At 44.9% G+C, this 21986-nt stretch overlaps 1 protein-coding gene across 5 annotated transcripts in view; it reads right to left on the bottom strand.

Moving 5' to 3' along the window:
- SEC31A (SEC31 homolog A, COPII coat complex component) overlaps window positions 1-21986 on the bottom strand; it is a 62504-nt gene that overhangs the window by 17412 nt on the left and 23106 nt on the right. For 4 of the 5 annotated variants that reach the window (XM_083367121.1, XM_083367123.1, XM_083367124.1 and 1 more), the window contains exons 13-21: window positions 21821-21871; window positions 18433-18510; window positions 15357-15423; window positions 15061-15239; window positions 14149-14275; window positions 10174-10319; window positions 8631-8804; window positions 7084-7257; window positions 1110-1230 (exon numbers count right to left, since the gene is read on the bottom strand). In XM_083367121.1, coding sequence (XP_083223247.1) covers window positions 1110-1230; window positions 7084-7257; window positions 8631-8804; window positions 10174-10319; window positions 14149-14275; window positions 15061-15239; window positions 15357-15423; window positions 18433-18510; window positions 21821-21871 — 1117 coding nt within the window. Of the gene's footprint in view, window positions 1-1109; window positions 1231-1935; window positions 2026-7083; window positions 7258-8630; window positions 8805-10173; window positions 10320-14148; window positions 14276-15060; window positions 15240-15356; window positions 15424-18432; window positions 18511-21820; window positions 21872-21986 lie in introns of all 5 variants that reach the window. The other variant, XM_083367125.1, reaches the window with a different exon arrangement.

The following is a 21986-nucleotide window of genomic DNA, read 5'->3' as shown; positions in this document are numbered from 1 at the left end:
GTGGTTAATTAAAACTATTATGCCCTGCTTTTTCTCTTCACACAGCAGCCTTCCTCCACTTAGCATCCTTGAGACATGTTGGATAAAAACCTTATCAAACTTAGTGGTTTGGCAAGCTAGCTGGGAATAATGGGATATATAGTCTAAGGCAGGGGTAGGCAACCTTGGCTCTTTTATGACTCGTGGACTTCAACTCCCAGAATTCCTGAGTCAGCATGGCTCAGCTTGGAAACTCTGCCTTTCCCCTCAGCATGGCTGGCTCAGGAATTCTGGGAGTTGAAATCCACGAGTCATAAAAGAGCCAAGGTTGCCTACCCCTGGTCTAAGGCATCTGGAAAGCATTGGCTAAGAGCTCTGTACAAATTATTCTAGAGATTCTTAATGGTAGCAATTTTAAAATGTGTGGAATTCTGGGAATTGAAGTCCACACATCTTAAAAGTTGCCACAGTTGAAAAAGGCTGAGTTATTCTATTGACAGAGAAGGCCACAGCAAAATGTTCAGGTCCTTTTTACCATCTAAGCAGTGTCCAAGAACCAGAATCATTATTTTATCCCCGAAAGGGGAAATGCATCGTAACAGAAGCTGGGACAATTTATCTTTATTTACTTCTCTACTCCAGAGGTAACACTTTTAAGGGATACCAATAGTAACAAACATCTATAGCATAGAAATCAAAAGAAAAGACAAAGGAGATGGGAAAGCTCTCTTTTCATAATAAATCAAGACCCGTGTTCTCCCCGCTCAATTTTCTGGGAGAAGAGAAAGGGTTAGCCTTCTTACACTGCATTATATTATATTAAGTTATGTTAGATTTCACTGCTTGGCACCAGGTAACATTATCTTCAGAGAGATGAATTAGATCAGGGGTCTTCAAGCTTGGCCCTTTTATGACTTGTGGACTTCAACTCCCAGAATTCCTACAGCCAGCGATGCATCGCTGGCTGTAGGAATTCTGGGAGTTGAAGTCCACAAGTCATAAAAGGGCCAAGCTTGAAGACCTCTTGAGTTAGATTCAAGAAAAAGTAAAGCAATATATTACCCCATATTCGCTGAGTCATCTTAAGGAATCCAGCATGTGAGATCCAGAAAAGATGGCAAGCTACTTACGTTGTGGGCATGGTGGTCTTGTGTACATATTGTAATCATGATGGGCAGGCGGATGCGGTGGCATGTGGGGATTCACGTCCTTTTGCATAATAAACCCTGGAGGAGGTGGGGGATTGTCCCTCTGGGGAAGGAAAGGAAGAAGGGAACGAGAAGCAGAGAAGTTAAGACTTGATGGGTAGCAGCAGAAGACCTGCAGTGGAAGTGAGACGTTCTGATCTCAGCTTGCATATTCTTTCTTTCTACATATTGTGTTACGGTAATCTAAAACATTCAAATCTGATTTGCCAAGAAGCTTACAGTCTCAAGCGACAACATTACTGAATGCATCTTGAATTGATTACTGTGCTGGCCCGGGGATTGGGGGGGGGGGGGCGGAATGGATCTGTTTCAAGGCTTTTATAAACAGGGGCCATTTTATAAATGGGGAAGCATTTCAAGCAATCTGGGGATTAGGAAAGGACGACGAGACAATTCAGGATCTTCTGGGCCACAAATTAAAACCCCGGGGTGTGTGTGTGTGTGTGTGTGTGTGTGTCTGTGTGTGTGTGTGTGTGATTAGTTGATCTCCAAATTCATTGATTGTCTGACATTCAGCAAGTATCTTAAAACGGAGCAATATCTCTCGTGGGAGACAAAAGATGGAGAAACCCAGGATAAGCTGAAAATCTGAAACCGCTTCCCAGATGACCAAGAATGCATTGGGAATTATAAGAGTGTGTTAAAAGGAAAAAGAAAAGAAAAAAAAAGGAAAGAGCGCCAGGAACGTGGCATGAGGTCTACAGGAGGAGAGCAGATTCTGCTCAAAGAGGAATAATGAATGTTATACCTGTGTCTCAGAGGGAGAGGCTGCAGGAAGGCTGGGAAGGGCAGTGGGGTTTTTGTTACTCCAGGTAGTAACAGTAGGGGCAATTCTAACCTGAATTGAACAGAGAGATACCAATCATGGAAAAATAAAATAAAAATAAAAATAAAAGGAAGTGAAAAGCCAAAAACGTTTCAGACAGCCAGACTGCTCAGGAATGCACTAAGAAACTTCCAAGTCATTTACAGTAATTGGTAGAAGACCCCTATCCTCCATGCAAGTAGCAGTAAGGAAATAAGCGGAGAGACTAAATACACCAGCAAGCAGGTAATATTTACCAGAACTGCCAACGCTTGAGAGTAAAATATTCATGCTAAGTTGTTAGATACAGGGGTCTTCAAACTCAGCCCCTTTATGACTTGTGGACTTCAACTCCCAGAATTCCTCAGCCAGGCATGCTGGCTGAGGAATTCTGGGACTTGAAGTCCACAAGTCATAAAAGGGCCGAGTTTGAAGGCCCCTGCGTTTAGAAGCTTATACTATTTGCAGCTCGTGTATTTTTCTCCACTGACAAAGGTAAGCAGCAAGTTAGAATAATCAAGTTGAATAACGCACAAAGAAAATTAGCCAGAAATGTCTTGCTAATGTCAAAAGAATGTGAAACAGGTATCCTTCCATGCTTTCTTTGGTAAGGACGTTCTGTTGTCAGAGTTTAATGCAGGGCCTAACCCGCAGCATTGTGATATATACAAGAAAAGGTACAGGAAAGGGTAACTCATGCAAAACTCAGTAAGACAGTGGACCGTTTTATGTCCACCACAGTTGCTGGACTGAGAATCTAGTATTAAGCCATGGGACAAGTGGAAAAAAAGCTCTATTTGCTTGATAAAGCTGCTAAACGAGGTTAGATAATTAAAGCAGGCAAAAGGGAAACATATGGGCCTAACTGAAGACTGAGTCTTAGGTTATGCTTCCAGGACTAAAGACAAAACTCAAATCCGTCAAGTAAAACCGTGCTCCTTTTCAGAAACAAAGCACATTCCCCCCTTCTCTCAGATAATATTTCCTAAAGCGCTGCAATGTTTCATATGCAGACTAATGAGGTAAAAATTCTCAGTGGGTGCGCCAGCCCTCTGGAACAGCTTACCAACCGAAATCCGGATGGCCCCTGACCTCCGTACCTTCCGTCGCGACTTAAAAACTTTCCTGTTCCAGCAGTCCGGCCTGGCATGATAGCGCTAATTGGGGTCCCAGTTTGTTTTCATTAGTGTTTCTTATTATTTTATTGTTCAACCTGTATACATTCCTTCCTCTGTACACCGCCCCGAGTCCCTCGGGAGAAGGGCGGTTTATAAAAACTAATAAATAAATAAATAAATAAATAAATAAACTGGCAAGAGTGCAGAAGCCTCATCAAAATCCAGCAGTCACTTGATTAAAATTGGGGTTATGCTTTCCCACCGTAGAACGTAGAATAACAGAGCTGGAAAGGGCCTGGAGGTCATCTAGTCCAACCCCCCCCAACAACTCGGGCAGGAGACCCTATATCATTTCAGACCAATGTCTGTCCAGTCTCTTCTTCAAAGCCTCCAGCGATGGAGCACCTACAATTTTGGATGGGAAGCTGTTCCACTGGTTCCATCTTGTGGTGGGAAGCACAAGAACCGCTAGTATAAGGCCTAAATGAGGCTTTTTAACTCTTGTATTGTTTTGATGTTTTTAAATACTTTGTAAACCGCCCTGAGTCCTACGGGAAAAGGGCGGTATATAAATTCGATAAACTTAAACTTAAACTTAAAATCTAATCCTATATCCCATCCCACCCTGCCCGAAAACTGGGAAAAGAATATCCTGACCTGTTTACTTGCACGACCCAACCTCCGCATTCTCCCATCACTGCAACACCCATTCTAGCTTCCACCTCACAGAAAAGATTAAAAAGGACATCAAAGGTTGCCCACCTTACCTTTATGGACATTTATTTTGCCGTGCAAATTAGTCCTTAGCAAAATAATGTATTTTGAGCTGCCCAGCATTTCTTTTGGAAGATTAAAAGTTCAGATTGTCCCCTTACTTCGTCTTTCTCAAATTCCAGCAGCCAGATGACTCCCAGCAGTGATCAAATATATTCTGCTGGCTTGGTGCTGTTATTAATCAGTGACCACCTTTAAAAACTTATTGCTGCATTCACGTGTAGTTGTGGGTACGTGGTTGAGCTTCCTGGTTTTCTTGCAGATGTATCATACCAAACTAGGTAACAACCGTCAGTGCTAACATTGATGATGTTACCTACTTTGGTAATGAAATGTCTGCAAGAAAACCACCAAGCTCAGAGAGCACCAAAGTTCCCAGAGTTTAACCCTAACCCTACGAATATTCTCTTCTATAGGTATCTTCTTTAGAAGATCATATTGGAGCTGTGACTAGGGGGGCCTTTGCCCAGGTTCGCCTGGTGCGCCAGTTTCGACCCTATCTGGACTGGGATGCCTTGCGTACAGTCACTCATGCGCTCGTGACCTCGCGTCTAGACTACTGTAATGCTCTCTACATGGGGCTGCCCTTGAAGTCCACTCGGAGGCTTCAACTGGTGCAGAATGCAGCCGCGCGAGTTGTACTGGGAGTTTCCCGATACTCCCATGTTACACCTTTGCTCTGCGAGCTGCATTGGCTGCCGGTTGCCCTCCGTGTGAGATTCAAGGTGTTGGTAATGACTTACAAAGCCCTACATGGCATGGGTCCGGATTACCTATGGCAACACCTGCGGCCGGCATCAACTTCCCTCCGTCCAGTGCGCTCCCACAGAGAGGGTCTCCTCAGGGTGCCTCCGATCAAAGACTGCCGATTGGTGGCCCCCAGGGGGAAGGCGTTCTCTGTGGGCGCGCCAGACCTGTGGAACCGCTTGCCGGTTGAGCTCCGGCCCCCGACCTTCACTCCTTCCAGCGCGATCTAAAAACGCATCTATTTGAGCAATCTGACCTGGTCTGATGGGTTAGGGTTGGGGTTTTAAACATGTTCTTAATTATTGTGTTAAATTTTAAATTTGGGCATTATATTTAATTGTATTTTAACTTTTATATTCTGTTTTTTATATTTATTGCCCTGTACACCGCCCTGAGTCCTTCGGGAGAAGGGCGGTATAAAAATATAATAAATAAATAAAAAATAAATAAATATGCAGTTGCTGGCTCTTTCTTCAGCCATGTGCTGATGAAAGCTCTTCTGAAATGAGGCTGCCTTTTGCTCTACGTAGAGCTGCTGCAAACTGCTCTTCTGCCTAGCTTGCTTGAAAAGAATTGTGGTCTTCTGCACACTAGAGGTTTTTCGGTTCCTTGATCAAATGGTGCAACACAATTAAGGAAGTCAAGGAGGGAGAGGGGTCAGAGGGAAGGAACATGGATAATCCAGGGTGGGCAGCTCCCCCGCAGGCAAAGGGACCTTGGAGGTCTTCTAGTCCAACCCCCTGCTCAAGCAGGAGACCCTATACCAGGGGTAGGCAATCTTGGCTCTTTTATGACTCGTGGACTTCAACTCCCAGAATTCCTGAGCCAGCCATGCTGAGGGGAAACGGAGTGTTTCCAAGCTAAGCCATGCTGGCTCAGGAATTCTGGGAGTTGAAGTCCACAAGTCATGAAGGGGCCACGGTTCCCCCATGCTGGCTCAGGAATTCTGGGAGCTGAAGTCCATGAGTCATAAAAGAGCCAAGGTTGCCTACCCCTGCCCTATACCATTTCAGACAAATGGTTATCCAGTCTCTCCTTGAAAACCTCCAGAGGTGAACTGGAGTTCCACTGATTAATGGTGTCAGGAAATTTGTCCCTTCGTTCTAATTTAATCAAAGACTAAGAGACCTACATGGAAACAGGTCGAGATAATCAGATGATGCTGAAGCACACTTTTTAAAAAAATTTGTGGGGATTTTAAGAAGTAAAATAGGACCTTTAATTCCCGGTAAGAGGGCACCCGGATAGCAGCTTAACAGCTCTACCATTTGCTATTTTGTCCCCAACAGACACTGGTGTCAAACTGCTGTTCCAAATTGATGCCTAGACGCAAATGAGGAAGGAGAATAGGATGCATCTCAGGAATCAATACTACCTCTGAAGCCCAATTTATTACGGGGAACGAAGCAAAAGGAAATACTGTACTGTAGGTTTCATTCTACGTGTCCGTAAAATGACCAGCTTACAGAAAGCAAGCTATTGAAATGCTGATCAACAATCAACCCAGAAAACTCCTCATGCTGGTGACTTGTGTCCTGAAAGAAATGAGTCATCTCCTTTTTGGTTTATGAGCTTTTTTTTTTTTTTTTTTGCTGTAGACAGCAATCTTTCAGGCTCTGCAGACTGGTGGCGGGTGGGTGGGAGGGTTTCATGCATATGCGTTCCATTTGTACAAATGCAGCTTCACACGCTTGTGCACTCGTCCACCACTTCTGCAGCCTGGTTAACAACGGGCCACAACCCGGTGCTGGGCCATGGACCAGGGTTTGGTGACCCCGATTTACAGGTCTGTGTAACAATCACCGACTTCAGTCTGTCATAAGGAGATAATGGGAACTGCATTCCATCCAGAACAAGGGTATCCAACCTTGGCAACTTTTAAAGACTTGTGGACTTCAACTTCCAGGATTCCTCAGCCAGCCATGGCTGGCTGAGGAATTCTGGGAGTTGAAGTCCACAAGTCTTAAAAGATGCCAAGGTTGGGGACCTCTGATCTATTCTAGAAAGTCTCCAGTAGAAAAGGCTTAGCTGACAAGCTGAGGCTGTGGTAACATTTTGGGGACAAGGTGTCTGCCAGGAAAAGGACAACTGACCAAGCTTTATTAAAACCGAAGACCCAAACTAAAGCCAGAAATGGGGAAGGGAGAAGCTTTCCCAGACATTAGCCGGGGGTTAAAATACATCAGCGTTCCAAAGAGCGTTTCGAAGACCTCGACTAGGCACTGCACGAAACCTCCAGCAGCTTTCCTAGGCAAGCTGTCCAAAAATACCTCTGGAACAAGAGGCGTCTCTCCAAGCTGAAAAGTAGGGTAACGTGCTCTTAACTCAGGAGTCTTCAAGGGACACTTCTGGGGAACTCTGAGCAGAAGAACATCATGCAGACATGCTCAACGTTGTTTAAAACACTGTTTTAACTACTAACGTAAGGGAGGCAGCTGAAAGTGCCCTTTACCTGAGGGTAATATTGTGGAGTTGGGTTTTGTGGCATCTGCATCTGGCCCGCAAAGGAGTCACTTCTTCCCTTGGCTGCTGGCTGCCTCTCAAAGGGCGGCGTGGGCACCTCAGGGCCCCTGGGAAGCTCCCCCTGGGCTTTACAGATTCTGTCCCGTAGCACCACGATGTTGGGCTGCAAAGCACAAAACACCCCAGTTAAGCACATTCACAGGGCCAGATCTATCAAGGGAATGAGTTACGAGATCGAATGTGGGTCGGTCGCTGGGACCAGAGGTTTACTCTTCCAGGCTTTGGGACGCGTGCTGAAGCCCATCCTTGGGGGGACTGCTGGAATATGTCCTTCGGGCTGTTCCGTGAGTCGTGTGTATGTGGTGCCTCCCTACTGGCTGATTGGTGTGTCAATGGCTGGCAATTGGCTGCCGTTTCCTTGGGCTTTTAGTCCGAACGGTCGGAAGAGTCAATCTCTGGTCCCGGTAATCGATCCAAATTGGATCTCACATCATTATCCTGGGACACGAATAATAATAATAATAATAATAATAATAATAATAATAATAATAATAATAATAATAATAAGAAGAAGAAGAAGAAGAAGAAGAAGAAGAAGAAGAAGAAGAAGAAGAAGAAGAAGAAGAAGAAGAAGAAGAAGAAGAAGAAGAAGAAGAAGAAGAAGAAGAAGACCACCTTGGAGGTCATCTAGTCCAACCCCCTGCTCAGGCAGGAAACCCTATACCATTTCAGACAAATGGCTGGCCAGTCTCTTCTTAACAACTTCCAGTTGGAGCATTCACCACTTCTGGAGGCAGGTTGTTCCACTGGTTAGTTGTTCTAACCGTCAGGAAGTTTCTCCTTAGTTCCAGGTTGCTTTTCTCTTTGATTAGTTTGCATCCGTTACTTCTTGTCCTGCCTTCAGGGGCTTTGGAGAATAGTATATTTGCCTTCATTCGTGAGAATGAGTTACGTTATCACAAAAGCCACAGAAGTGTTGGAACAGAAACAAGAAGGCAGCGGACAGCAACTCACAGCAACCAGTTGGAGACGACTGATGAACCTCTGTTCTCTCACGACATGTCCAATTCTCTGCGCTAATCTAGTACAGGTGGCCCTCGACTTACAACAGTTCATTTAGCCACCGTTCAAAGTTACAACGGTACTGAGAAATGTGACTGGCGACCTTTTTTTTTTTTTTTACACTTATGACTATTGCAGCATCCCAACGGTCACGCGATCAAGATCCAGACGCCGGGCAACTGGCTGATGATGGTTGCCGGGTCCCTGGGGGGGTCACATGATCCCCATTCGCGACCTTCGACAAGCAAAGTCTGCGGGGAAGCCGGATTCACTTAACAACCGTGTTGTTAACTGAACAACTGCGGTGACCCACTTAACAACTGTGGCGAGAAAGGTCGCAAAACGGGGCAAAATTCACTTGACTGTCTCACTTGGCAACAGAAAGTTTGGGCTCAATTGTGGTCATATAGGTGGAGGGCTATCTGCCAAAGGCAAAAGAAGAAAACGTACATGGGCAGAGTGACGTCTGTTTACCTGGTTGGTATTAGCTGGGAGAAAAGCTAAAGCCGCAGCGATGCTGCCTTGTGAAGCCAAAAGGTTGGCGTATTGGCTCATCTTTTCAGCCAGACGGGCTCCGACAGCATTGGCATCCATCACTTGGGTCTGCTGGACGGCTTTGCGCAGAATGACCACTTTTTCAATGAGATCCTGGAAGCGTGAGATGGAAGGAGAAAAGCAAAGTAGAGGAGACCGAGCTTGAATCAGACTGGCTGATTGACTCTGAGCTAGAACCAGCCTCAATCTGAATGGAGCCGGAAGGGACCTTGGAGGTCTTCTAGTTCAAACCCCTGTTCAAGCAGGAGATCCTAAACCAGTGATGGCAATCCTTTTAGAGACCGAGTGCCCAAACCGCAACCCAAAACCCACTTATATATTGTCGGGTCCCGGGTTGGGTGTGGCTGCCGTGGTAATGGCAGACTGGGTGGGACTAAAAAGTTCAATCAATCAATTCCAACTTTGCGAAGTCTTTTTTACCCCCCACAAGAAGTTGAAAATGATTGATTGATTGATTGAACCCTTTTTTTTTTTTTGCACACGGTGGCGGAGGCCTAAAGCAAAAATGTTTTACAAAACCCAGCTGAAGGCCTAGGGCTGGGGCGACGACGCGCGTGCCCACAGAAAGAGCTCTGCGTGCCACCTGTGGCACACGTGCCATAGGTTCACCACCACGGTCCTAAATCATTTCAGACAAGTGACTGTCGCTCCTACAGTTTCTGGAAGCAAGCTGTTCCACTGGTTAACAGTCCTCACTGTTAGGAAGTTTCTCCTGAATTCCAGGTTGCTTCTTTCCTTAATTAGTTTCCATCCATTATTTCTTGTCCTGCCCTCTGGTGCTTGGGAAAATAAGCTGGCCCCCTCCCCTTTGTGGTAACCTCTCAAATACTGGACTGACTTGACTGACTGTATATAACAAAAGCTGGTTCATAACCAGTTTTGGATTCCCTCTGCTGTGGGTCAATCGGTAAGCTTAGGCCTGGCTCAATACCCAGAAATGCTTGAAGCTCATTCGACGGAGGTAATCTCTCACAACCAATCAGCTTCCTTACTACTAATCTTGTAAAATAGTTATGTCATTTTAGAAAAAAAAACATTTTATTTTTAATTTAGCTTGGGCAAAGGGGGGACCAGAAGCCCTGCGTCGCCCATCTTTGCATTATATGGTACTTTAGCTGCAACAACCCACACAGCAAAGTGAGGAAACAGACCAACTGCAATGCCTGCCCACCACCCAGCTTTCTCTCCCGTGGAAATACCTGTATGTCATGGGGATGGAAATTGTGAGACTTCCTTACCCAAAGCTAGAGACTTTAAATCGGGGCGAACAGCCTTGGCAACTTCAACCCTCTACGGACTTCAACTCCCAGAATGCCCCAGCCAACCTTACTGGCTGGGGAATTCTGAAGTCCACAAGTCTTAAAATTGCCAAGGCTGGATACCCCTGCTTTATAAGGAGACTATAGTGTGTATCTCCCAATGACTTGAGACCAAAAGGGAACCGAAAATAAAAGGGCCTAACCTGAAGAGACAGTGGATTGTTTCCATCTTGGGCTTTAGTCCAACAAGCAACTAACTTCTCCACATTTCCAGCACAAATGTAACACAGGCAAGCCTGCGTTTGCAAAACGCTGTCCCCTTCGTTTTCGAGTCTTGAGCCCAACAAATCTAGTTAGGAAGATGAACAAAATGTAAATGGCAACCAATGCAACCACAGAAAGATTTATTCAGATTATCACAAAGTGCTGGAAACTCATGTACACCTTACCTCTCATTTCCGTCTTTGCTGGTGCTGTATGTATGTATGTATGTATGTATAGGTAAAGGTAAAGGTTCCCCCGCACATGTGTGCTAGTCGTTTCTGACTCTAGGGGCCGGTGCTCATCTCCGTTTCAAAGCCGAAGAGCCAGCGCTTGTCCGAGGACGTCTCCGTGGTCATGTGGCCGGCATGACTAGACGCCAAAGGCGCACAGAATGCTGTTACCTTCCCACCGTAGCGGTCCCTATTTTTCTACTTGCATGTTTTTTACGTGCTTTCAAACTGCTAGGTTGGCAGAAGCTGGGACGAGTAACAGGCGCTCGCTCTGTTACATGGCACTCAGGATTCGACCCGCCAAACTGCCGACCTTCTGATCGACAAGCTCAGCATCCTAACCCACTGAGCCGTATGTGCATGTATGTATGTACTGGATTTATGTGCGTCTCATCTCATCCGGAGGTGACTCTGAGCAGCTTACAAATATTAAAAAGGTAAAACAGTAATAACAATAATCAGTTGTGCTAAAAATTTATCATTAAAAGATTAAAACTGGGTGGGGGAGAAAGGAGCACAAAGACCACTGGGGGAAGTGGGTTTTTTTGCAACAAATATCCATTAAAGCCCTGCATGTATGCAGCCTCCAAATACTTCTTAGAAAGTCAACAAATTTACACACACACCCCACACACAAAAAGATGTGCTGTTGAATGCCTCTGTCAGCTCCAGTGTTGTCACTGCTCTGCTAGTCCCCACAGAACTAATTGATGTGCCTCCATATTCCTTTGCAGCCCACAATTTTGTTTAATTTATCAATTTGGCCTTTTCCCTTTATAGAAGCCATGCAGGGCTGCTCTGAACGTTATTTGGCATAAAGATGGCACAGCTGATACCATCAAACAGAAGAGAGACTGAACATGCAAAATGGAGGAGAGGAGAGAAGAGGGGTAGAGAGGAGAGAGAGAGAGAGAGAGAGAGTGAGAGAGAGAGAGAGAGAAGCACTTTCTGGTAATCTGAAAGAAGACACTGGAATGAGAAGTAAGTTAATGAAATTTTAGCCACAAAAGAGTTACCAACATTGTCTGACCTAGTGTAAGTAAGCCCAGGAGCTAAGGTTGCTTTCCAGTTTTGCAAATTGTGCAACTAGACAATCTCTTTCCAATTCTAAGGTGACAACAGCTCTGGAGAGTTGGAAAGAAATCTTACGAGGGTTGCCCAATCTGCATGCTGCAGTAAATCCAGCAGGAAATTGAGGCGAGAATCTGCATGTAAGAAGGAAAGGAAGCAGGGATGCTGATACACAATGAGCTAAATCCTCATGATTTCATTTGGGACGGGTACAGAGGAGTAGTAAAAGAGAAAGTCCATAAGATGTTGCAATTCTGTCTACAAGTATTAAATAGGACTTCTGAATTACAGGTAATCCTCAACCTACACCCATCGGTTTAGCAACTGCCCAAAATTACAATGGCACTAAATGTAACTTACAGGCAGTCCTTGCAATTGTGACCATGACAGCATCCCCACTGTGACATGATCGAGACAGGGTTGCTGGGCAACCCGCATGCATTTACAATGGTTGCAGCATCCTGAAGTCATGTGATCACCATTCGTGACTTTCCCAGCCGGCTTCCAACAAACAAAATCGGTTGGGAAAGCCGAATTTGCTTAATGTCCATGTGATACAGACTTAACAACTGCAGTGATTCCTTTAACAACTGGGTTAAAAATGATTACATTATCCAGCGGTCTTCAAACTTGGCCCTTTGATAACGTGGACTTCAACTACCAGAATTCCTCAGCCGGGCACGCTGGCTGAGGAATTCTGGGAGCTGAAGTCCACAAATCATAAAAGGGCCAAGTTTGAAGACCCCTGATATAATCGAATGCAATAACTGGCTTGCTTGGGAACGTAAATTCTGGTCCCAATTGTGACAAAAAGTCGAGAACTTCAGGTAGTCCTCGACTTACAACAGTTCACCTAGGGACATTTGAAGTTACAACAGCACTGGAAAAAGTGACTTATGACCATTTTTCACACTGATGACTTTTGAAGCATCCTCATGGTCACACGCTTTACATTCAGATGCTTGACAACTGATTCATATTTATGACGGTCGCACTGTCCCGGGGTCATGTGGTCCCCTTTTGTGTCCTTCTGACAAGCAAAGTCAATGGGGAAGCCAGTCTCACTTAACAACCGTTGTTACTAATTTAACAGGTACAGTGATTCACTTAACAACTGTGGCAAGAAAGGTCATAAAATGGGGCAAATCTCACTTAACAAATGTCTCGCTTAGCAACATAAATTTTGGGCTCAATTGTGGTTGTAAGGTGAGGACTACATTTACCATAGAGGTGTTTTTTTAATCCCATTTATATCCCGCCCTTCTCCGAAGACTCAGAGCGGCTTACAATCTAAGAAGCACAAATCAATGTGCTTAGCAATAGCCTTCATTCTATGTATATGCCTGCTTATTAGGGCTTTCCCCCCCCCCCAAGTGGCATTTTTTACAAAGTCAGCTTATTGCCCCCAACAATCTGGGTCCTCATTTGACCTACCTCGGAAGGATGGAAGGCTGAGTCAACCTTGAGCCTGGTGGGACTCGAACCTGCACTAATTGCAGGCAGCTGGTGTTACTTAAGGAGGCATTAGCCCACTGCTCCACCAAGGCTCTTGTTACTTTTCAAGTTAAATATGGGAACTATATCTATATTCCAAGTTGTGCTAGTGGGCACCAATCCCAAAAGTAAAGCTGATCAAGTCTTTCTCCTCAAGTCGCTAAAAAAGTCACACCTTTTACAGTGGGGGGGGAGGGGAATGGGAAATGGGCGGGGGGGTGGGTTGGCTCCCTGTTGCTGCATTCTGAAGAATTTTTTAACAGCTTAATAATGTTATAATTTCCTCTCAGAGTCTGGATATCCTGCCCATGTTTTCAAATATTAATTACCTGATTTTAATCATGATCAATGCACCTTGTCAAGAGACAAATTAAAGGCCATTAGTAACCAGGAAGGTTTAGAATAAGAGACCTACAAAAAAGGGAGCGCTATTTTTACCTTCAGGCAGGAAACCCGAGTGTCCGAGTTACATGAATTATTTAGTAAAGGAGATGTGCCCAGTTATTGCTTCCCTGGACCAAAAACATTATTTATATGTATGTACACATGCATAGGGACGCGGTGGCTCAGTGGGTTAGGATGCTGAGCTTGTCAATCAGAAGGTAGGCAGTTTGGCAGGTCGAATCCCGAGTGCCGCGTAACAGAGTGAGCGCCTGTTACTCGTCCCAGCTTCTGCCAACCTAGCAGTTCGAAAGCACGTAAAAATGCAAGTAGAAAAATAGGGACCACTACGGTGGGAAGGTAACAGCGTTCCGTGCGCCTTTGGCGTCTAGTCATGCCGGCCGCATGACCACGGAGACGTCTAGTCATGCCGGCCGCATGACCATGGAGATGTCTTTGGACAAGCGCTGGCTCTTCGGCTTTGAAACGGAGATGAGCACCGGCCCCTAGAATCAGAAACGACTAGCACGCATGTGCAGGGGAACCTTTACCTTTACACATGCATGTCTCTCTCTCTCTCTCTCTCTCTCTCTTTCTCTCTCTCGTGTGTGTTTCTGTCTCTCTTCTCTCTCTCTGTCTCTGTCTCTCTCTCTGTGTGTGTGTGTGTGTGTGTGTGTGTGTGTGTATGTTTTTCTGTCTCTCTGTCTCTCTCTCTGTGTGTGTGTCCATCTGGCTTACCACAAAGAACTGCAAATTCATCCGGCCTAGCGTAAGTCAACACAGCTGCCAAGGCCTCTTTCCAGTTTTGCAAATCGCACGCCTGGACAATCTCCTTCCAGTTCTTGGTTACAACAGCAGTGATGAGCTGGAATGGGGGAAAACACACACAAACGTCAACAGTACCTTCAAAATGCCCTTTCCCAATGTGGAGTATATCTTACTGGGCAACGAGGACCAGAACACATAAAAGACCCTTCCCCAATCAGATTATCTCTAGAGAGGTGGGGACTGCAGCCTCCAGAATTCGACCTTCCCTTTGCAGGCAACTGAGTCCCAGCAGTGCATATGGAAAGCTTCTATAGAACTCAGCTCACATCGTATGTCATTATGTTCATGTGGTGCACTGAGTTGGTTTCACTGTTGGTCATACAGGTAGTCCTCAACTTATGACCATAATTGAGCCCAAAATTTCTGTTGCTAAGTGAAACATTTGTTAAGCCAGTTCTGCCCCATTTGATGACCTTTCTTACCCCATTCTGCAGTTGTTAAGTCAGTCACACGGTTGTTAAGTGAATCTGGTTTCCCCATCGACTTGTCACAAGGTCGCAAATGGGGAATCAGGTGACCCCGGGACACTGCAACCGTCATAAATGTGAGCCAGTTGACAAGCGTCCGAATGTTGATCACATGACCCTGGGGCCATGCTGCAACGGTCGTAAGTGTGAAAAATGGTTATAAGTCACTTTGCTTTAGTACAGTTGTAACTTTGAACAGTCAGTAAACGAATGGTTGTAAGTTGAGGACTATTTCTACATACCTACTAAGGTATGTTTTCTGGATTGCCTGACTTTTGGGGGAGAAGGGAGATAATCAACAGATTTGCCATATGTAAGTTTTGTTATTGCTTCCAACTGAAAAAAGTCCACCCACCCTGGTAATTTTTCCTCTTGTTTTTGCAAAGTATTTCTTCTGCGTCTTGGATAACAGCTCCTGGCCACCAGCTATGGCAAGAATGATGGCATCAGCCATGCGATTGTCATGCAGGCAAAGGTCAACAGCGCTTTCAAAGTTCCCCGTCAGCAAAGCCTGAGTGATCAAACCATCAATGTCTGTATTAAGGAGAACAAACCAAGAAAGACAACGGTCATCACCACCACCACAATCTTATAATCAAATGTAGAACATTTTAACTACATGATGCTATGTAAATTATGTATATATATTACCTCCGGTGACAGAAATGTTAAAGATTTCGTTTGGGGGTTGCAGTGAATCGACCTCAGCATTTTGACTCTGGAAGGGAAAAATAATGCAGCTTAGCAGAGGTTCAGAATGTGTTATTTAAATGCATCCTAATCATAATGTGCTTTATAATGGAAGCATTATGACACAGCTGCACTGAAATGAGAACTGCCACTTTACAATCATTGGTTTTTTCCTGCTCACTATGATGAGAAATTGTATGTTTACAGTTCTGCCTTCTGCCCATTCATCTTTGGGAATGAACAGCATGGGACTTAGGTTTTGAGCAAACAGGCACGGCACTGGGTGTATAATCATTTGACAAAACTCCCCATTATCAAATTGTCATTTTGAAAGTACTCTAGGAGCTGATGGCACACAATGGTATGTTTAGTGATGGATAGTCCTCAACTTACAATCCTAATGGAGCCTGCCCCTTATGGTTGTGAGTCGTGACGGTCATTAAACAGGCCACTGATCTCATTGACCCAATTTTACAATCTTTTTTTGCAGAAACTGTTAAGTCAATGACCCAACAGTTGTGCAAACCAATTGCTCGCTGTGGGTTGTTTCTGGCAAAAATGTTGTTGTGTGACTGCGGGACACGGGAAACAGCCCTAAATGTAGGCCAGATGGCTAGCAGCCTAAATACAGCCGTGTGTGTGTGTGTGTGTGTGTGTGTGTGTGTGTGTGTGTCCGTCAGAACTTTGAAACCAGGTAGCAAGTCCCCTCGGGTTGGCCGCTAAGAGACCAGTCCTACGTTGAGGATGATCTATAGCAGGGATCGGCAACCTCGGCTCTTTTATGACTCGTGGACTTCAACTCCCAGAATTCCTGAGCCAGCATAGCTGGCTCAGGAATTCTGGGAGTTGAAGTCCACGAGTCATAAAAGAGCCGAGGTTGCCGACCCCTGATCTATAGGTACAAAATGTACATCAGCTTCATAACATTTATTTCCCCAAAATCCAATCGTGGCAGGCTACATCCTTGAAGCAAGGATGCTGCTAAGACAGATATGGCTAAACTCTGAAGGTAAGTTGAATACGGTCTCAGTTTAAAGACAAGCCCAGATAAGACAGGTAGTCCTTGACTGGCCATAAATGAGCCCAACATTTCTGTTGCTATGTGAGACATTTGTTAAAGTGAGTTTTGCCCCATTTTATGACCTTCCTTGCCACAGTTGTTAAGTGAATCACTGCAGTTGTTACATTAGTAAAGTTAAGTGAATCTGGCTTCACCACTGACTTTGATTGCCAGAAGGTTACCAAGTGATCACATGAACCCGGGACACTGCAACACGTCGTAAATATGAGTCAGTTGCCAAGTGTCTGAATTTTGATCACCTGATCAAAATCGCTACAATGGTTTTAAGCGTGAAAAAACAATCCTAAGTCACTTTTTTCATTGCCATTTTAACTGGGAATAGTGACTAAATGAACTGGTGGAAATACTAAGAGAGAGAAATGGGAACACAATCCCTGTGATCCCATCAAATTCAACGTAAGGTCAAAATCTACATTTCTTGCGTGGAGTAGTCCTTATTTTGATACAGCTGAAAATCTAGAGCAGGGGTGTCAAACTGCCAGCCCGCGGGCCGGATGCATCATCCAGAAGCCGCGCCCACCCCATTGCCGGCAATGGCGAAAAGGCTCTGACACGTTGCGCGACGTCACGTGACCTCGCGAGTTTCACATGTCTGATCTAGAGCCAGGCTCATACATCTGATGACATGCTACTCCCTTTGTTCTGTCTCCTGAAGAGAAAGCTTGAAAATCTTCCTTCTTGCTAAATCAGTAAGGAGGACGGGAGGAAGGCAATTCAGTGAAAGGAAACCAGGCATTCGGCCAACAGAGCTCCCAAGAGCCACAAAATTGGAATTCGGAGAACCAGCAAGGCCTGTTGCTCACAGGTCGGACATTTCCTTTCACAGCATGTGTAACTTGTGTTAAGTGGCATGCTTATTCAAGCTGCAAAATTCCATGTTTGCTGTAAAGCATTTAGTGTACAGCAGAGGTCCCCAACCTTTTGGGCACCAGGGACCGGTTCCGGGGAGAGAAGTTTTCCCACGGGCCGGAGGGGGGGGAACGTGGTTTTTGTGTGCTGCCTGCATCCCATGGATGGTGCTTTGCTTCTTTGTGCGGACTGGTTGCTGGCATGCTGCGGCCTGGTACCGGTCCACTGATCAGAGGTTGGGGACTCTTGTTCTAGTCCAACCCCCTGTTTAAACAGGAGACTCCTAAACCAGAGGTCCCCAGCCTTTTGGGCACCAGGGACTGGTTCTGTGGAGAGAGGTTTTTCCACGGGCCGGAGTGTGTGTGGTTTTGTGTGCTGACTGTATCCCACAGATGGGGCTTTGCTTGTTTGTGCGGACCGGTTGCTGGCATGCTGTGGCCCGGTAACGGTCCAAGGACTGGGGGTTGGGGACCCCTGGTGTACAGAACATACGGCCTTGCTCAGTTCTTAAGGACATTCTCCTACTCGGTCACCCTCTCTTGTTGGCATTTATCTCTATATAACATGACAACATCTGTTAAATTACAGGTAGTCCTCGACTTAGGTCAATTCAGCCCCAAAATTTCTCTTGCTAAGCGAGACAGTTGCTAAGTGAATTTTTTTCCCCCATTTTACAACCTATCTTGCCACAACTGTTAAGTGAATCGCTGCATTTGCTAAGTCGGTAACACGGCTGCTAAGTCAATCCGCCTTCCCCCATCAACTTTGCTTGTCGGAAGGTCGCGAGAGGGGATCGATCGCCTGACCCGGGGACAGATGCAACCGTCACAAATATGAGTCAGTTGCCAAACGTCTGAAGTTTGATCGCATGACCGTGGGGATGCTTCAGAGGTTGTGTGAAAAAGGGTCATAGGTCACTTTTTCAGTGCCGTTGTAAATCTGAACGGTCACTAAATGAGCTTTTCTAAGTCGAGGACTGTACGTATCGACATGAGGCCACAGGTAGACCCATCAGCAAAGAGGTTAGTTGGGAACCAGTGCAAAATCCCTCGCATTTGCTATAAATGCAAGTCAGTTTGCATGTTTAGCACAAAAGGGGACGAATACCTCTGCCAACAGCTGGTCCTTAGCAGCGAGATCTTCTCCACCATCAAGCTGGGCTGGCTGTTCAAATTCTTCATGAGCCTTTCCCACAGATATGAAGAGGACGTTTCAAAGATTAAAGCAAAGAAACCAACTCCTTAACCACTGCAAATAGCCCCAGGTAGCCCCAAGATCCCTCCAAGAGGTGTAATATTAGTAAACCTAGAGTTATAGCAACAAGGAGAAGAACCCTGTTTTTTTTTCTTTCTTTCAACATTTCTCGTTCTGAAGAATCAAAATATCTACCGCTTGTTAGAATGTAACAGAAAACCTTCGACCCACACCAATAAAGGAGCAAGGTGAGGCAGTGTAGCAGAAGCCAGAGTTAGAGACAAGAGACAACGGGATAGTGGAGTAAGAGGAAATTTCGGCATTCTGAAAGTTGAGCAGAACTTTGTATGACCTTTTGCACTGGTCCGTTGTTCATTTATTTACTTGCAAGCGTTTTTACACTTCCTGATTCCGGTGACTCCTGGCGTTTCCCAGTCATACAGATTTTAAAAAAGGAATACGCTTTCTACAAGAGCCGATAGAAAGAAGACATATTTGTGTACAGGAGTTCCAGAAGACCTGTCACCATGGAGAAGCATTGCCATGCGGGCATTTTCCTCAGTTGCAGAAAATCTCCAGGTTCTTGAAATTAAGAGACTTAAAATAAAACCATACAGGTAGTCCTCGGCTTACGACCACAATTGAGGCCAACATTTCTGTTGCTAAGTGAGACATTTGTTCAGTGAGTTTGACCCCATTTTATGACCTTTCTTGCTCCAGTTGTTAAGTGAATTGCCGCAGTTGTTAAGTTGGTAACATGACTATTGAGTGAATCTCGCGTCCCCATTGACTTGTCAGAAGGGCACCGAAGGGGATCACGTGACCCCCCCCCAGCCACAGGATATTGCAACGGTCATAAAACAGGAGCCAGTTGCCAAAATCCGAATTTTGACATATGGGGATGCGGCAACGATCCAAAGTGTGAAAAACGGTCGTAAGTCACTTTTTTCAGTGCCGTTGTAATTTGGAATGGTCAAAACGAACTGCAGTTAAGTTGAGGACTATCTGTTCTGGTTTGTATAGGATCCTCTGGAACAATGATTCTTAAACTGTTTGACCCAATTACTCCTTTTCCTTATCTTGAATGCTATTATTCCCACAAAAAAATCAAGACTCCGTTATTTTACACAAATATCTCCACAAGAGCAGTCCCCAAACTGGGTCTTCAGTTCACAAACAAGCAATTACAAAATGTTCCACTGCTCTCAGAATATGTTGTTGTTGTTGTTGTTATTATTATTATTATTATTTTGTTGTTGTTATATTATTATTATTATTATTATTATTATTATTATTATTATTATTATTATTATTATTATTATTATTATTATTATTATTATTATTATTATTAATGTATGGCACTGTTACATTAGCCAGGAGACCCACAATGCTAGTGCAGAGTAGTGGTTTGGCTTGCCAAGATATCGGCCCTGTTATAGGACACGCTTGCGCATTTCCAAGGTGTGCCACAGGAGGGCGAGCTGTCTTCGTCCCAGACAGAAAGAGTGGCTCTTTCTGCAGCATCACCCAAGGCCCCCTCCCTTCCCGGAACTGCCTCACAAACAGGCCCTGCAAGTGGGAAGGTTCAGGGCTACCAGGAATCTGATTGCTTTCACAGAGCACTAGCTCGTCTCCCCACCGAAGGGGTATCTCTCTATCTACTTGCATGGAACATGCTTTCAAACTGCTAGGGCAGACATGTCAAACACAAGGCCCGGGGGCTGGATCTGGCCCGCGAAGTGGTTTCATGCGGCCCGCGAAGCCATCCTGGAAACAGTGAGGGAACGGCCCCCACTGCCTTGGCCCTGGCCCAGAGACCCTCCTCCTGCCAGAGACCCTTAGATCTGTCCCACTCCTGCCCAGGCCCCCATAGGCACCCTTGATGCGAACGATGTAGAGCTGGCCACGCCCACCCAGTAGGCCATATGCACTCTAGCCACGCCCACCCAGTAGGCCACGCCCACCCTGGCCATACCCACCCGGCCCCCTGAGGGCAACCGCAATGCTGATGCGGCCCTCAATGAAATTGAGTTTGACACCCCTGTGCTAGGGGGACAGAAGCGGAGGTGAGTGACAGGAGCTCATCCCTGCCACGCAGTGCTAGGACTCGAACCGCTGGAGCAGAACTCACCTCCTACTAAACTGAGCCTCCGCTCCTCCTCCTTGGGGGTAATTACCTCCAGTTTAAGAACCACTGTTCTAGAACATCTTTTGCCTATTTGGCACCTTACAGACATGTCATACTACAGCTCCCCTAACATGCATATATATGAAGGGAATTCTGATCTAACATATTTACACAGCGCCAGGCTGAAGGAGTCTTTTTCATAGTGAGACAAATTTGGGGTTGACTGGATTAACGTTCTAAATAGATCTTAATAGAGTCTGCTAAGTGGTTAAGAAATCCATCACTAACTCTTTTTTGGGACACTCCCTTCACTTTCAGAGGTTCGACCATGGGGTCTTTCCTGAATCTTTTGAAAGCATGCACACAGACACTGGTTTCAAAGAAAACCTGAATACACCTTTCCTTGTATTGGATAATAAAATTCCTTCTGCTTTGTTTCGTTTATTTATTTAGCTACTCCAAAGTTCATTTTTCAACTCTGTTCTTATTATGCAGAGTTACTGATGGATTTCTTAACCATTTAGCAGGCCCTATTATGCATGCTTCTAGGCGAAAAACAGTGTTGAAATTGAGATAAAGATAATCTAAAATAAGTATACAATCTAATCTAATCTAATCTATCTACCTATCATGTATAAAAGGAAAAAAAATAAAGTAAAAAATATCAAAATCAAATAACTATAGAAAGAGAAAACATGCCATAAATAAGGAAGAAAAGAAAAAAGACAGACTATAACTGCAGAAGAATGAGGAGGAAATTTTGGGATGAAATAGGGAGACAAACTGGGATTTAAGGAGGTATACAAGGGAGAACAGCAAGAGAATACCCAGCTCAACTTGAGACAGCATTTAGCTTTCGTACAGGACGAGCAATAAAAACTATAGCTTTGTACTCCTTTGAAATGATTCACACTGGAAATGGACCTGTATGTACCCAGCATGTGAAATCATAGTTTAGGGTAAAATTAACAAATTGGAATGGATACTGGGTCTTCATGACATCCTTTTGAAGAGACCAATGTTTTCCCTTAATGGGTGTTGCGCTGACAGGATTTTACGTTTTTTTCACTATATAAGCACTGGTTTGCAACAAAGTCAAAGTAGGAGAATGCCACTTTCCAACCTTCATCAAATTAAAAAACAAGTTGCACTAGATTGTTGTTGTTGTTTTACCTCATCTTGATCTTTGCTCCAAGAACTCTCCTTAGCAAGAGTTGAAGTAATCTAAGGAAATAAAACAAGCGGCGTAACATTTATTTTGGAGAATGAAGTCAATTTTTCACTTCTTTAAAAAACAGGCAAAAATATTAAATATTTTCAATTTATCTGAAGTCAGATC

The sequence above is a fragment of the Vipera ursinii genome (assembly GCF_947247035.1).
Source record: "Vipera ursinii genome assembly, chromosome: 7".
Classification (NCBI taxonomy): domain Eukaryota; kingdom Metazoa; phylum Chordata; class Lepidosauria; order Squamata; family Viperidae; genus Vipera; species Vipera ursinii.
Note: the sequence above shows the minus strand (reverse complement) of the source record. Positions and strands in the feature narration are given on the sequence as shown.